Genomic DNA, 17,605 nt, shown 5'->3' on the forward strand with positions numbered 1-17,605 from the left:
TTATTCTTTTATTCTTTTATTCTTTCATTCTTTTATTCTTTATTCTTTATTCTTTATTCTTTATTCTTTATTCTTTATTCTTTATTCTTTATTCTTTGATAATAAGTCCCGCAGCTGTCAGGCAGCAGGATGTCCACCGCGTCCTTCCACATCTCCAACCTGTTGGAGAAAATGACATCAACCGACAAAGACTTTCGGTAAGTTCATGGAAAGCTTTCAGTCACTGTGAGTCACTTTAGTTAAATAATATAATATATATATATACTCGTTAATGAGTGTGTGTGTGTGTGTGTGTGTGTGTGTGTGTGTGTGTGTGTGTGTGTGTGTGTGTGTGTGTGTGTGTGTGTGGAGAGTATATAAGAAGTATTAATGAAGAAGTTTACTGCAGTAAAAGTATTGATACCACAGAGTAGAAATACTCTGTTACAAGTAGAAATCCTGCTTGATTTAAAGTACTAAAGTATCAGCATCAAAATATACTTAAAGTATGAAAAGTTAAAGTTCTCATTATGCAGAATTATTTTACTGTATTTTAATTATTAATTCATTAATGTGCATATTTTAAGTTATTTTTAAGTTTGTGAATTTCCCTAAGGGATCAATAAACTCTTTTTTATTCATATTAATACATCAATCATTTCTTAGTTTATTATATTTTGTTAAAGTAACTTAAACTGTCAGATTAATGTAGTGGAGTAAACGTTTTATTTATTTACCTCTGAGATGAAAAACAGTAACAAGTAGAATATACGCTCTGAAATATAGAAGAAGAGAAGTATAAAGTAGCAGAAAATACAAATACTCAAGTAAAGTACATGTGCATCAAACTTGGTACTTTAGTAAATGTACTTAGTGTCTATAAGTCAAGATAATACAGATTTCACTCTACTGATCACTTTAATTGATTGATGATTGAGTCTTTCTTTTCCTTTTCTTAGTTATTTAATATCACAACAACTTAAACGATGAGTTCATCATTTATTAGCCCAGTAGTTTGTTTGTGTTTGACTCTGTCTGCTCTCAACTAAACCTTCTCTGTATCTGTGTGTGTGTGTGTGTGTGTGTGTGTGTGTGTGTGTGTGTGTGTGTGTGTGTGTGTGTGTGTGTGTGTGTGTGTGTGTGTGTGACTCCAGGTTCATGGCCACCAACGACCTGATGCTGGAGCTGCAGAAGGACAGCATCAAGCTGGACGAGGACAGTGAGAGGAAGGTGGTGACGATGCTCCTCAAACTGCTGGAGGACAAGAACGGGAGGTTCAGAACCTCGCCGTCAAATGGTTTGTGATCTCCACAATACGGAGACGGAGATTTATCAGTTCTGTTCAGGCTTATGGGGGGGCACGCTGCATATTGACGTTTAATGGTATTGTGATTATCAAATAGATATTTCATGTCATATATAACATTTAATATTAATAAATTAGCAGGAGGGATCCTGAGATATTAATATTAAAATATTTATTTATTTATTTCTAATAGTACTTGAAATAATACCAGTAATAATACTACTAATAACACCTGTAATAATACCACTAATAATTCCTGTAATATTATCTGTAATATTACTTGTAATATATTACTTGTAATATTACCTATTAATGTTATTATTATAAATATTATTATTATTATTTTCTAGACATTTAAAGGTCCCAACGTTTATCAAAGTAACGTTTCAGAGACACTCAGAACTATAAGAACTTCACGCTCACTGATGTTATTGTTTGTAGTTTCTCTCACTGCCTCAGTGGCTGAGACTACTGATGAAGATCAGCTGATGATGATTGAAGAACTCGGTGGGTGTGTTTGATTTGCAGCCTGGCCCCTCTGGTGAGTAAGGTGAAGGAGCCTCAGGTGGAGACGATGGTGGACACGCTGTGCTCCAACATGACGTCGGACAAAGAGCCGCTGAGAGACATCTCCAGCATGGGACTGAAGACCGTGATCGCTGAGCTACCGCTGTCTTCATCAGGTGAGATATCATCATCATCATCATCATCATCATCATCATCATCATCATCATAGAACACATCATCATCATCATCATCATCATCAGCAGCTTTCTCCTTATTTTAAACAGCAGTATAATGAAGTGACGTGTAATTAATGTTTTAATTAATTGCATATACAAGTTGCATATTGGTTGATTTTTATATTTAAAAGGGACAGATTTTAAGTACGCTTATAATAAATGTCAACCACATGTTAAACCAAGAGAAAAAAAGTAATATAGAAATAAAGCTATAAGCTTAATTATTATTTACACCAAATACCAAACCATAAAATGAATATAAGATGTTGAACTGATCATGAATGCAACAGCAACATTATGACATTTTATACCATTTATGTCACTTATTCTCCTCAAATCAGTCCCCCTAAATTTGATAAATCAACACGTTATAAAGCATTAAAATTCTATCCAGTCTGTTATATTTAATATTTAAAGTTTTTAAAGGTGCTGAATTCAGAATAACGATTTTTCTGACTGCACTTGAAGGCAACAAAAACGTCTCACCTGTGTGTTTGGTTGTGCCGATATAAAAAGTCCTCCAGATAAAACACTTCCCTCTTGTGTTCTTTCTGGGTTGCCAGGTTTGAGCCTGACGGTCAGTGTGTGTAAGAAGATCACCTCTCAGCTGATTGGTGCGATGGGGAAACAAGAGGACGTGTCCGTTCAGCTGGAGGCTCTGGACATCCTGTCGGACATGTTGGGGAGGTAACCACGAAACGATAACAACCATCTGTCAGTCAGTCCAACGCTTTAGTGGAGGAGACGTGAAGTCATGTGACTAGAGTTAGGTCAGGGGTAAACGTTCTAACCCTGACCCTGGATTGATTGATTGATTGATTGATTGATTGATTGATTGATTGATTGATTGATTGATTGATTGATTGATTGATTATATTTGTATTCTCCAGGCTGAGTGGAGCTCTGGTCAGCTTTCACAGCTCTCTGCTCTCCAGTCTGCTGCCTCAGGTGAGAAACTGTAACGCCAAATGATTCATTACATTTTCACTATAGAGGAATACTAGTAGTAGTATTTGTAGTATTGCTTTTTTTCATTTCTTATACACTAAATAAATTAAATATCTATATTGTCACCAACAGAAATACATCATATGTTAAGTGCTGCATTGCATTCACAAACATTATTAACCTCCATTGTACATTTAATGTATTTTATTTACTTTGTATCTATCTATCTTTCATCCGCCCATCCGTTCATTCATTCATTCACTTATTAATTCATTCATTCATTCATTCTGATGCTCCGTTAGTTAACCAGCCCCAGGATGGCGGTCAGGAAGCGCTCCATCTTGGCTCTCGGTCACCTGGTGCCCTGCTGTAGCCCCGCCCTCTTCACCCAGCTGACTGAACACCTGTTGACAGAGTTGGCCAAGGCCCCGCCCACATCCATGACGAGGACGTACATCCAGTGCCTGGCAACCATCAGTCGTCAGGGCGGCCATCGAGTCGGTGAGAGCTCAGTCATGTGACATTTTAAGGTCATGACATTATTCAGTTTTCATGCAGATCTTTATTTTATTTGTTTTTAAATAGTTCAGTTTGTCTCCTCAGGACTAAACCTTTTAGTGGCAGCTTTAAGTGTTTATGATGCCAGTTGTTGGACCAGGCTGCTTAAGACACTGGGCATTAGCTGACTGGCTTTAACGTACAAAACGTAAAGAAGCCAAAAACCCAACAGATTTACTGAACATATATCGGGTTCATCTTTTAGATTTTAAAACCAAGAAACAAGAAAACTTTTCTTGTCTTTAAACCAGGCGGCAACCTACAGTACCAGTGAAAAGTTTGGACACACCTTTTTCTTTATTTTTATTTTAATATTTTTCTACATTGTAGATTAATATTGAAGACATCCAAACTATGAAGGAACACATATGGAATTATGTGGTAAACAAACAAATGCTCAATAAACCAGAATATGATTTATATTTTAGATTCTTCAAAGTAGTTGAATGAGAAGGTGTGTCCAAACTTTTGACTGGTACTGTACGACGAAATTCCATGCTTCCTGTGTTAAAGCTGCATTCTCTCTCCTGTCCATCAGGGGGCGACTCCTCTGGTTGTATAGAAGTCTATGAGAAAATGACTCTACTTCTCTCTTGATTTATTCCCTCAGTAAACATTGTAAACATGAGTTTATGGTCTCAATCTCTAGTTTCAAGTCTTCTTCAATACAGCATGATGTTCATTTAGTAAATGATGCTCCATTTAGAGTCAAACAGACCATAAAGCAGGGGATGCTTTAGGGCGGGGCTACACACTGATTGACAGGTCCACACCAGAGACGTATACGGCGTCTCTACGTCACTCCTCCTCACTCCATATATGGTCACTTTGCAAAAAAACAAGATGCTGTTATCCAAGGCTTCAAAACATCTGTACACAAACCAATGAGTGACGTCATGATGATTACTTTTTATATACGACCACAACTATTGTTATTGGTTCAGTCTCACGGCTCTCATAGGATGTCGTATGTGTACAGATTGTAAATCTGAGGCAAATTAGTCATTTGTGATTTTGGGCTTTACAAAATAAATTGAATTAAATTGAAGAGCGTTGTTTAAAAAGCCTCTGTATCTACCTGTTCAGGTACCCTGTACACTATACAACACAAAGATTCATCCATTCATCATGTTACTTTGTGTGTGTGTGTGCGTGTGTGTGTGTGTGTGTGTGTGTGTGTGTGTGTGTGTGTGTGTGTGTGTGTGTGTGTGTGTGTGTGTGTGTGTGTGTGTGTAGGTGAACATTTAGAGAAGCTGATCCCGATGGTGGTGAAGTTCACCGGTGTGGAGGACGACGAGCTGAGAGAGTATTGTTTCCAGGCCTTTGAAGCCTTCATACGCAGGTACACACACACACACACACACACACACACACACACACACACACACACACACACTGTCGTTCATGTTGTGTCCATTGATTGACAGGTGTCCAAAGGAGATGTCTCCCCATATTGCCACGGTAACACAGCTTTGTCTAAAGTTCATGACCTTTGACCCGAACTACAACTATGATGACGAGGAGGAGGAAGAGGACAGCATGGACGTAGAGGACGGGCTGGACGAAGGTTTGAGAAACGTTTGTCTTCTGTTTACTTCTTCTTTTGTTTCATTCATATGTTTAATGCTTCTGATCTTCATCTGCATATACTACTGTTGTACTAAAATGATGTAGTGGGGTTAAAAGCACACTATGTACCTCTGAGAGGTAGTGAAGGAGGAGCAGGAAGTACCTTAACGTGTACTTTGGGACAGTACTCTGTGAGTGAAAGTACTCTCTGTCCTCCAGAATCCGATGAGGAGTACAGTGATGATGACGATATGAGCTGGAAGGTGCGTCGCTCCTCCATCAAGTGTCTGGAGGCGCTGATCACCTCCCGCCGTGACCTCCTGCTCTCCTTCTACTCCTCCGTCTGTCCCGCTCTGCTCGCTCGCTTCAAGGAGCGCGAGGAGAACGTGAGGGCCGACGTCTTCGCCGCCTTCTCCGCGCTGCTGAGGCAGACACGGGCGGGATCGAACCGCCGGGGCCTCGTCACGGCCTCGGAGTCATCGGGGAGCAGGAAGGAGGAAGAGGAGGAGGAGGAGCCAGGAGTCGCCATGCTGAAGAAACAGGTACAGGAGGGTAATACTACAAGTACACAGGAAGTACTGTGTTTGAAGGTGGGGTTTAATGATGTCACTGATACTGTCAGAAATGAATCGTTATCGATCAGCGATCAGAGATGAAGAGCTTCAGGAGTTTATTGATCTCCAGTGGGTTTATACTAAAATGATGTTTACCAGTGATGAACGACCATAAAACTCACAGATCTGATCAGCAATAAAGAAAAACAGGAGCAAATAAAACTTTTAGATCCCTGATCACATTGGTTTTTTACCACCAATATTAATTATTGATCATTGATGATCCATATTGTTGTTGGATTATAACAGCTGGTCCAAAAGGATCCAGACGTTTTATTTTATTTTGTCATCGTCCCAAAAACCATTTCACGCTCAACCAAATGTTATACTTTTACTTTGTTATAGTAGTTTATAGTGTACAATTCAAATGATAAGGAAATAAAAGATTGTATTTTTATTGATTAAAACAGATCTCTTCATTAGTAGTGTTAATGATGTGTTATAATCTTAGAGCTAGTGTTAGGAAGTTAAACATCATAATTCATCTCTAATATCTATTTTATATTAATGTGAAAACATCTCCTTCAAACTACTGGATTTATTCTAGTTCATCACCAACACTACATTTTACAGATTACATGTGAACACATCATGATAACGTTATAATTAACCTTCAACCTATACTCATTTTCACTGAACAGAGCCTGAACGCATCATAATGTAACTGAACTGAACCTCCTCCTGTTGGCCGTTAATGCTGTAAATCTGTAAAGTTTTTGACTTTTTATTTTATTTTTATTTTCAAACTAGCTTACTCCTCCTGTTGGTTTAAACACAGATTGGTTGTTTACAAAAATCTAAATCTAAACTCAACATATATTTTGTAAATCTGTAAAGTTTTTGACTTTTTCTTTTCTTTTTCTTTTCAAACTCAGTAATAATTTACCACTTGGTATCCTAAAGAAAAAAGGTTTAACTATTGAGCCTTAAACATGATCCTAGTTTATTCCAGCAACTTCTGTTAAATAGTGTGTGTGTGTGTGTGTGTGTGTGTGTGTGTGTGTGTGTGTGTGTGTGTGTGTGTGTGTGTGTGTGTGTGTGTGTGTGTCTCTGTTGTTTCTATGTGTGTGTGTGTCTCTGGTTGTTTCTATGTGTGTGTCCAGGTTCCTCTGATAGTGAAGGCTCTCCACAGACAGCTGAAGGAGAAGAGTGTTAGATCTCGACAGGGCGGCTTCAGTCTGCTGACTGAACTCAGTCACACTGTTCCTGGAGCTCTGGAGACACACATACCTGCTCTGATACCTGGTACACACACTAACACACACACACACACACACACACACACACACACACACACACACACACACACACACACACACTCTTCCTGTTTCTTTTATTTCTCTTTCTTCCTCTAAACTTCATCAAATCTTCATTCATCAGTTTCTTCATTTTCTCCTCACTCTGCTCTTATTTTTATCTCTCTCCTCCCTTTCTCATCCTCCCTTTCTCCTCCTCTCTCCTCCCTCCTCTCTCCCCCCTCCTCCTCCCCCAGGCATCGTCTTCTCCCTGACAGACCGCTCCACCTCCTCCACCATGAGGATTGATGCTCTCTCCTTCTTCCACGTTCTCCTCCTGTCTCACCCTCCTCAGGCCTTTCAGCCACACATGCAGGTTCTTTAAAGGCTCATGTTAACAGTTCAATGTTGATTTAATATATTTATTGTTTCAGAGGATTCTTTTTTTATATAAATAGTGTGAATCAAAGTAAACGTTAGAATCAGTTCATTGTTTGATTTGATTCTTAAATCTCAGAACCTGTCTGTCTGTTCTAGTTGTGGTGATTAATGTGTAACCTTGTTCTTGATCTTATTGTTTAACATTTAGAATCTGGTTTATTGTTTATCGTCTCTTAGTTCAGTAAACCTTAGATGTGAGGAATCACAGATCCCCAGCATGTTAACTAGTGATTAATACGTTAAACTAGTCTTAATAAAAGAAAACACACACTCATTAAGGTTCCTACGGGGGTCGTGTGACACACGTCTCACTGACTCACAATTCATCACAGCATCTGTGTTTTACCTGTCTACCTGTGTACCTGTGTAACTACCCATATGTTTACCTACCTTTCTGTCTACCTACCTGTCTCTCTGTTTATTACCAACCTACTTGTCTACCTACCTGTTTGTCAACCTGCCTGTCTGCCCACCTGTCTACCTATCCACCTGTCTACCTACCTGTCTGTCTACCTGTCTACCTATCTACCTGTCTACCTACCTGTCTAAATACCTACCTATCCTGTCTACCTATCCACCTGTCTACATAGCTACCTGTCTGTCTACCCACCTGTCTACCTACCTACCTGTCTACCTGTCTGTCTACCCACCTGTCTCTACCCACCTGTCTGTCTACCCACCTGTCTACCTACCTACCTGTCTGTCTACCCACCTGTCTACCTACCTACCTGTCTGTCTACCTTCCTGTCTAACTACCTACCTATCTACCTGCTGGTCTAGTCCATCGTTCAAAACTTTACTTAAGTAAAAGTACAAAAGTATTAGCATTAAAGTAAACTTCAAGTACCAGAAGTTAAAGTAATATTAAAAGCAGAATAATATATATTATTATAACTGTTTTATAATTATGATGCATTCATGTGTTCATCTCTTTAAAGATGCAGCTGATGAAGATGAAGCTCATTTAATGACTTTATATTCTGCTGGTGGTTTAATCTAAAATAATAAATCATAATTTATCAGTTTATGATAATCTGAATATGTAAATTAACTAAAGGTATTGAATAAATGTAGTGGAGTAGTAGAATGAAGTATCATTATATGTTAGTACTCTCTTAGAGTCACGGTGGTCTTTGAAGCCTCTTCAGATGAACTGGTCTGTTGGTCTGGTCTTGTTGTCCTGTCTTCTGTTCTGGTCATTTGTCCTGGTCTGTTCGTTGTCCTGGTCTCGTTGTCCTGGTCTCGTTGTCCTGGTCTCGTTGTCCTGTTCTCGTTGTCCTGGTCTCGTTGTCCTGGTCTCTGGTCTCGTTGTCCTGGTCTCGTTGTCCTGGTCTCGTTGTCCTGGTCTCGTTGTCCTGGTCTCGTTGTCCTGGTCTCGTTGTTCTGGTCTCGTTGTCCTGGTCCTTCTGCCCCCCTGGTGGTGGCCTGTGTCTCGGAGGACTCCTTCTATAAGATCACCTCTGGAGGCTCTGTCCTGGTCTCGTTGTCCTGCTCCAGCAGCTGGTCTCGAGTGATAAGGCCTGGTCCAGGACAGGTCTCTGCAGGTCCTTCTGCCCCAGAGGTGGCCTGTGGGAGGACTCGATCACCCAGACCGTTCGTCAGCAGCTGGTCAGAGTGATAAGGCCGTCGGGACAGAGCGCCACAGAGCCGGGAATCTGATCTCAACTCTCTGATCTCTCTGAGCTCAACTCACTGTTTATTATTTTCATTATTTTATTCTCATTAGTTACCTGCTCAGGTTGCATTGAACATGTTATAAGTAGACAAAAATACATACATTTCCATTTTTTTTTAATGAGTTAGTTACCTTGTGAGTTCATTTATGGAGAAAGGTATAATGTGGGTTGTGTGCAAACTACGGCTTCTTTATAAATAAATGAATGGAAATATATTAATTCAGCTGAATGCAGAGCAGGTTACTATTCAATGAAAAGGGCATCATTTAAACTAAACCTTTACTTTGAAAGGGATGCTTTTTATTGTGAAATTGTGCATAATTAACCCCAATAACCCCAAGATTAACTTCCCACCTCTTTGCATTCTCTCGTTAGCATTAAAGTAGCAGGTTGTGTTCGTTCAGAGAGAGAACATGTTCAGCAGATCAGTGATAATGACCCTGGACTGGTTCCTCCTCAGGTGTTTCCTGTCACCCTGAAGAGGCTGAAGGCGACCGACATCGACCAGGAGGTGAAGGAGAGGGCCATTTCCTGCATGGGTCACATGGTGTGTCACCTTGGCGACCACCTGGGGGCGGAGCTTCAGGGGGTCCTGGTGATCTTCCTGGAGAGGTTGAAGAACGAGATCACCAGACTGACCGCCGTCCGGACCATCACGCTCATCGCTGCCTCACCGCTAAAGGTTCAGAAAGAACTCTGATCAATCAGTACTTTAACTGCAGGAAGTAACTGGTACTACTAGTGGAGTATCTTCACAGTGGGGTGGTAGTACTTTTACTTCAGTACTACTAGTGGAGTATCTTCACAGTGGGGTGGTAGTACTTTTACTTCAGTACTACTAGTGGAGTATCTTCACAGTGGGGTGGTAGTACTTTTACTTCAGTACTACTAGTGGAGTATCTTCACAGTGGGGTGGTAGTACTTTTACTTCAGGAAGGTTTGACTTGTACTACTAGCGTAGTATTTTCAGTGTGGTATTAGTACTTCTCCTGCAGTACGGTTTGACTGGTACTACTAGTGTAGTACCTTCACAGTGTGGTACTAGTACTTCTCCTGCAGTACGGTTTGACTGGTACTACTAGTGTAGTACCTTCACAGTGTGGTACTAGTACTTCTCCTGCAGTATGGTTTGACTGTACTACTAGTGTAGTACCTTCACAGTGTGGTACTAGTACTTCTCCTGCAGTACGGTTTGACTGGTACTACTAGTGTAGTACCTTCACAGTGTGGTACTAGTACTTCTCCTGCAGTAACGGATGTGAGTACTTCCTCCTCCCGTCCAGATCAACCTGTCCTCCATCCTCCCGGAGACTCTGTCCGTGTTGGGATCTTTCTTGAGGAAGAACCAGCGAGCTCTGAAGCTCGCCACGCTGGCCTGTCTGACCGCGCTGGTCACGCATCACGCCGCCGGCATCAAACCCGCGGCCCTGGAGCCCGTCCTGAGCGAGCTGCCTGCTCTGGTGGACGAGAGCGACATGCACGTATCACAGGTAGCGTTCAGCAGTGATCAGCCTCCTTCCACCACCAACACTGTGACATGGGGGGGGGACGGGCCGGGGTTCGATTCCCGGGCTAGACGGGCCTTCTGTGTGGAGTTTTACATGTTCTCCCTGTGGGTTCTGTTCTCCTCCTCTCAGGTGTCCATCTCCTTGCTGACCTCCATGTCCAGAGCCTGCTCCTCCTCCTTGGCTAAGATCAGCTCCTCGGTGCTGCCGGGCGTCTTCAGACTGGTCCACTCTCCTCTGCTGCAGGGAGGAGCGCTGGCCGCCATACTGGACCTCCTGCAGGCGCTGGTTCTGTCCAAAACCAGTAACCTGGGCTACAGGTGAGACGGGTTCTGGTTCAGGATCATTTATAATGTTTATATGTTTATGGTTGTTTTTATGGTGATATGAATCTGATACTTTTTGATTTGTGAGATAATTTATGTTTAAAGAAGTTATAAGAAGGAGAAATGTAAACATCAGTGATAAAGACATTGATTATTGATTTATTCTACACATAAAGATCAGTTTTAATAAACTACAGCTCTGAGACGACGAGTTTTATAGCAGAAAGACAAAATGTTTGTGTTGCATTGTGGGAAATATTCAAGGTTTGTTTTTTTAAGTCTACTTATGATTCTCTAAATTCTGTGGAGAGGAGGAGGACAGATGTTTATGTAGAACAGCTGTTTTAAGACTGTTTGTTGCTTTCAGTCGGGTTTATTGTGAGAAAGTAAAAAGAGATAAAGTAAAGGTGGTTCTGATTCATTGAATAATGAAAACTGGACATTAGTGAGCTTTTAAAAATACATTATAGACTTATGATTTTAGAGACCCAATGAAATATTGCTATTGACACTTTCAATCAATCAACAAATCAATCAATCAATCAATCAATCAATCAATCAATCAATCAATCAATCAATCAATCAATCAATCAATCAATCAATCAATCAATCAATCAATCAATCCACAAATCTTATTTCACACACTGTACTAAAGACTTTTATCTCCTCTCTCCTCCTCTCAGTCAGTTGCTGAAGTCTCTCACAGGTCCGTTCCACACCTCCCAGTCCTCCCTCCTCCACAGACAGTCGTACCAGTCTGTAGCTCGTTGTGTAGCAGCGTTGTCCTCCTCCTGCCCCTCAGAGACACCGGCCACGGTGGCCGGACTCCTGCAGGAGGTGCGTGGAGGATTAAACACAGGAGATGTACAACAACACCTCCATCAGTTTCACTGTATCTCCTCTCTCCTCTTTCTTCTACTCCTCTCCTCTCTCTCCTCCTCTCCTCTCCTCTAATGTCCTCTCCTCTCTCCTCCTCTCCTCAGGTGAAGAATCCAGGTTCTCCTGAGTCGGCTCGTGTCCTGGCTCTGTTGTGTTTGGGGGAGGTGGGGAGGAGCGGCAGCCTGGGAGGAAGTAAGGAGGTGAAGGGAGTCCTCCTGGAGGCCATCTCCTCCACCAACGAGGAGGTGACAATGCTTATTTTCTTAATTGATTCATTCATTAAACCTGTATAAAAGTCTCGTCATCAACCCGCTCAGTAGAACCTCTTCTCTGGATGGATGAAGGTGAACGAGGCCGTAAACAGTTTGTGTTTTCAGGTGAAGACGGCGGCGTCCTGCGCTCTGGGCAGCATGGCGGTCGGCAGCCTGAACGACTACCTCCCCTTCCTGCTGAAGGAGATCTCCTCCCAGCCGAGGAGACAGTACCTCCTGCTGCACTCCCTCAAGGAGGTCATCAGGTGTGTGTTTCTCCTCAGTGTTTCCTGATTCCTTTTCTCCTCATGAACAGGAAGTGACCATATATGGAGTGAGGAGGAGTGACGTAGAGACGCCGTATACGTCTCTGGTGTCGACCTGTCAATCAGTGTGTAGCCCCGCCCTAAAGCATCCCCTGCTTTATGGTCTGTTTGACTCTAAATGGAGCATCATTTACTAAATGAACATCATGCTGTATTGAAGAAGACTTGAAACTAGAGATTGAGACCATAAACTCATGTTTACAATGTTTACTGAGGGAATAAATCAAGAGAGAAGTAGAGTCATTTTCTCATAGACTTCTATACAACCAGAGGAGTCGCCCCCTGGTGGACAGCAGAGAGAATGCAGCTTTAACACAGGAAGCACTGACTTCAGTTTAAGAACCAGAGGTTGTCTCCTGATACTGAGCAGCAAGTTGACTGACCATTTGGTGTATCTTAATCTGAACCAGTCTCAGTTTAGTCCTGGTCCTCTATAGACCTCCATCAGTAAACGAGACCATCAGAGAGACGATCGTCTGTTTCTATAAAGTTATTCTTAAAGCTCGTCATCGGAGCCACCGGGTCGGATTCTGATATCAGATGAAATCATGAAGGTTCACCAGAAACTCCACTTTTTATGTGAAGCTTTATTTGAATATCTCTTAGTGCATCTTTAACCAGACTCCCTTTAAAGTTTGATAAGTCCTTCCTCCTCCCACTCCTCTTCCTCTCTCTCTTCCTCTCTCTCTTCCTCCTCCTCTTCCTCTCTACACAGTGCCTGTCCAGCCTCTAGTCTGTCCCCCCATGTGGAGTCCATCTGGACTCTGCTGATTCAGAACTGTGAGTGTGAGGAGGAAGGAACCAGGAACCTGGTGGCTGAATGTTTGGGGAAGCTGACTCTGGTGAACGCCGATCAGCTGTTACCACGACTGAGGCAGCAGCTCAGAGCCGGTAGGAAGTACTCTGTTACAGTAAAAGTACTAATACTACACAATGACAATACCTTTGTTACAGTAAAAGTACTAATACTACTGAGTAAAAATACTCTGTTACAGCAAAAGTACAAATACCACGCAGTAATAATACTCTGTAAAAGTATGTCAGTATAATCAGTACTGTGTAGTACTGTGTTTCTGTGGTGAGCTTCATGTTCCTGTTGTTCCTTTAAATCCTCTCAGGTTCTCCTCTGGCTCGAAGCACCGTGGTGACGGCCGTCAAGTTCACCATCGTCGACCAACCGGCTGCCATCGACGCCCTGCTGAAGGACTGCATAGGTAGGACGCACACTAAGATACACAGAGACACACAAAGACACACTAAGATACACAGAGACACACACAGACACACTAAGATACACAGAGACACACACAGACACACTAAGATACACAGAGACACACAAAGACACACTAAGATACACAGAGACACACAAAGACACACTAAGATACACAGAGACACACACAGACACACTAAGATACACAGAGACACACAAAGATACACAAGACACACAAAGACACACTAAGATACACAGAGACACACAAAGACACACAAGATACACAAGATACACAGAGACACAAAGACACACTAAGATACACAGAGACACACAAAGACACACTAAGATACACAGAGACACACACAGACACACTAAGATACACACACAGAGACACAAAGACACACACACTAAGATACACAGAGACACACAAGACACACTAAGACACAGACACACTAAGATACACACACACAAGAGACACAAAGACACACTAAGATACACACAACACAAAGACACACTAAGATACACAGAGACACACAAAGACACACTAAGATACACAGAGACACACACAGACACACTAAGATACACACAACACTAAGACACACAAAGACAAAGACACACTAAGATACACACAAAGACACACAAAGACACACTAAGATACACAGAGACACACAGACACACTAAGAGACGCACAGACACTAAGATACACACACACAGAGACACAAAGACACACAAAAAGACAAAAAATATATATAAAATAGATGAAATTAATAAAATATGTAAAATAGATGAAATTAATAATATAGTTTAAAAAGATGAGATAAATAAAACATATAAAAAAGATTAAATTAATTTTCATCTTAAAGAAATAAAATAATAAAATAAATAAAATAAATAAAATAAATAAAATAAATAAAATAAATAAAATAAAAAAATAAATAAAATAAATAAATTTAAATTAAATAAAATGTGTCTTAGTGTGTGTCTTAAAAGATGAAATAAACAATTTATATAAAATAGATGAAATAAATAATATAAATTAAATAAATAATATCATAAAAACAATAATAAAATAAAGAAGGACAAATACGACATCAAATAAAAGCCACTCTGTAAAAAAGAAGTGATTTATGGGCCTTATCTCTTCGCCAAAACCTACCTTTAGTTTTCAAACTCGACTTTGGATCAGCCAGAAGAACCCGACCCAATGATCTGAAGCTGTGAGCTCATAAGGGCTCAACATTTCTGATATATATTTAAGTTTCAGACCCAGACGAGCTCTAAAACTGATCAGAACAATCTCACAAATCAATCGCTCTCATCTCCCTTCGGCAGGCGACTTCCTGAAGACCCTGCAGGACGAGGACATCAACGTCCGCCGCGTCTCTCTGGTGATGTTCAACTCCGTGGCTCACAACAAGCCGTCTCTGATCCGTGGTCTCCTAGCAACCGTGCTGCCTCACCTGTACAGGGAGACCCAGATCAGGAAGGACCTCATCAGAGAGGTGGGATGTCTGCCTCGAGAGGCCGGAGGACGTTGGTGTGTGATGCTCACCTCTTAATGATTGTTTGTGTGTGTGTGTGTGTGTGTGTGTGTGTGTGTGTGTGTGTGTGTGTGTGTGTGTGTGTGTGTGTGTGTGTGTGTGTGTGTGTGTGTGTACCACAGGTGGAGATGGGTCCGTTCAAACACACAGTGGACGACGGTCTGGACGTGCGTAAGGCGGCGTTCGAGTGCATGTACACGCTGCTGGACAGCTGCCTGGACGGGCTGGACGTCCTGCAGTTCCTGGATCACGTGGAGGAAGGACTCAAAGATCACTACGACATCAGGGTGAGTGAAGACACAGAAATAATACCAGTTATGAGCAGCTCACATGATCATCTTCATAAAAACACTCAAACTCATCAGCAGCCTTCAGGGCAACCAGCTGTTTGAGTTACAATCAGTGGTGGAAAGTAACTAAGTACATTCACTCAAGTGCTAGAGTACAATGTTGAATGAAGGATTTTCACTTGTTACAGAGTACTTTTACTTCAGTGAAAGATCAGAGTACCACAGGTTACTATATAAAGTTTGTTTCAACACAACTTTTTTTGATTTTGGAGAAATTGGCTCATGCTGCCAAAACATCCTTTTTTCAGTTTGAAAATCAGAAGCAACAAAGCAAGTAAAACTTTATTTATATTCCACGTTCTGTTCCAGGGAGACGCTCAGTTTGCTTCAACAATGTACAAACTTCTATGGAAGTTACAGCCACAGACTGTGTTTATAGTGTAAAGTTAAAAATGCATAAGACATTTATAAAAACATAAATAAAACATGTGAGTTAAGACCATCAAGAAAAAGGAATAAACTAGAATAACCATTTAATGTTTGTTCCCCTCCATCATCCAGTCATGCATCGATGTCTGTTTGAAATGTGTGTGTGTTTCTCTATGTGTGTGTGTGTGTGTTTGTGTTTCTCTATGTGTGTGTGTGTGTGTGTGTGTGTGTGTGTGTGTATGTGTGTTTGTGTTTCTCTATGTGTGTGTGTTGTTTAGATGCTGACGTTCCTGATGTTAGCCCGACTGGCCTCTCTGTGTCCTGCAGCTGTTCTCCAGCGTCTGGACCGACTCATAGAGCCTCTTAAAGCTACCTGCTCCACCAAGGTACCGTCTGCAGAATTCACTCGTTCATGTTCATGTCATGATTCATGTAAACACCAGAGAACGGCGCCGTGTGGACACGATCCACGCAGCAACACATCACAAGGCCAGCAGGCTTTTAAAACACGACTAAATCAACCACATTTATATTTATATTCTCTTTTAACAATGTAATGTAATGTAGTTTATATACAAACTCATATTCAACTTTGACCTCTGATACTTGCCGTAGTTGTGTGAGGAGTCATGGAAACTGTAACACCAGTAACGTATTCGTTATAGTATTGTGGGTTTTTTTAATATACTGTATATTTTATAGGTGGAGGCTTCAAATAAGCCCAGTGGGCTTTCTGCCTCTTCCTGCACTGTAATATTATTTATCTATGTTATGTTGTTATATTTTTCAATTGTGCAAATGAAATAAACTAGAAACTAGAATTTATTTAGCTCAATATCACAAATCTGACTCAAGGTGGTTTGAGCTTCACCTGATCTCCATCTTAAATCTGCTGCTAACATCAATACAAACTAGACACTGTGTCAGATAAAATGTTATCATATTTATTTTAAGAATATATAGAGCTTGTATTATCTAACAGTGAAATGATCCTCTGCTGCAGGTGAAGGCCGGCTCCGTGAAGCAGGAGTTTGAGAAGCAGGAGGAGCTGCGGCGCTCAGCGATGCGTGCTGTCGCCGCCCTGCTGGCCGTGCCCGAGGTGGAGAGGAGCCCCAGCATGGCCGACTTCGCCAACATGATCAGAACCAACGCAGACATGGCGTCCATCTACCAGAGCGTCCAGGGGGGGGAGGGAGGGGGGGAGGGCCCCGCAGAGAACATGGACATCAGCTAGACGTGGTGTTTAGAGATGAAGAGCCTTTTTAAAGATGTGTTACAGTCACAGCTGTAGTTTGATAACTGGGCTTGTTAGTTTGAATTTACTTTATGGCAAAAATGCAACTAAAGCTGGAGTGTGTAGCCTTTAGGGAGTTTAGTCTGCCATGTTTCTACAGAAGCCCAGAAGGGACAAACCAAACACTGACTCTATAGAGAGACTGTTGTGTGTTTTTGGTACCTGAAGGCCACCGTAGTTCTCTACAGGCTTTATGTGAGAGGAGTATTGAGTTGGTTCAATCTGCAGCCTCACCAGTAGATGTCATTAAATCCTACACACTGTCCCTTTAAGGATGGACACTGAGGACTTCTTATGGTCCATCGTGTGGTTTCTTCCCAGTCTGAACTGGTTTTAATTTAGTTCACATGAAATAAAGTGGGAGCAACACTTTGAAACGTCTCGGAGCCGTTTGTGTCTGATGCCTGATTACAACACAAACATCTTTTATTCAGGAAGTAAATGTGGCCGCTGAGTTTTCAACACGTCGTTCAGGGACATCCACG

General features: G+C 41.5%; 1 protein-coding gene across 1 annotated transcript; it reads left to right on the top strand.

The window, feature by feature from the left end:
* Nucleotides 1–119: 119 nt before the first annotated feature.
* Nucleotides 120–17,060, top strand: cand2 (cullin-associated and neddylation-dissociated 2 (putative)). The gene is given in 26 exon segments (XM_054617342.1): nucleotides 120–197; nucleotides 1,134–1,249; nucleotides 1,252–1,276; nucleotides 1,814–1,968; nucleotides 2,592–2,715; nucleotides 2,919–2,976; nucleotides 3,279–3,477; nucleotides 4,771–4,876; nucleotides 4,962–5,101; nucleotides 5,323–5,645; nucleotides 6,821–6,962; nucleotides 7,210–7,333; nucleotides 8,801–8,864; nucleotides 8,984–9,039; nucleotides 9,499–9,751; nucleotides 10,353–10,559; nucleotides 10,707–10,894; nucleotides 11,584–11,737; nucleotides 11,884–12,024; nucleotides 12,157–12,296; nucleotides 13,072–13,247; nucleotides 13,475–13,570; nucleotides 14,899–15,068; nucleotides 15,230–15,394; nucleotides 16,105–16,212; nucleotides 16,830–17,060. Coding segments are annotated over 26 exon segments (3,729 nt in total). The 5' UTR covers nucleotides 120–129.
* Nucleotides 17,061–17,605: the final 545 nt, after the last annotated feature.

This window comes from Anoplopoma fimbria, chromosome 17, assembly GCF_027596085.1.
Source record: "Anoplopoma fimbria isolate UVic2021 breed Golden Eagle Sablefish chromosome 17, Afim_UVic_2022, whole genome shotgun sequence".
Taxonomy (NCBI): Eukaryota; Metazoa; Chordata; class Actinopteri; order Perciformes; family Anoplopomatidae; genus Anoplopoma; species Anoplopoma fimbria.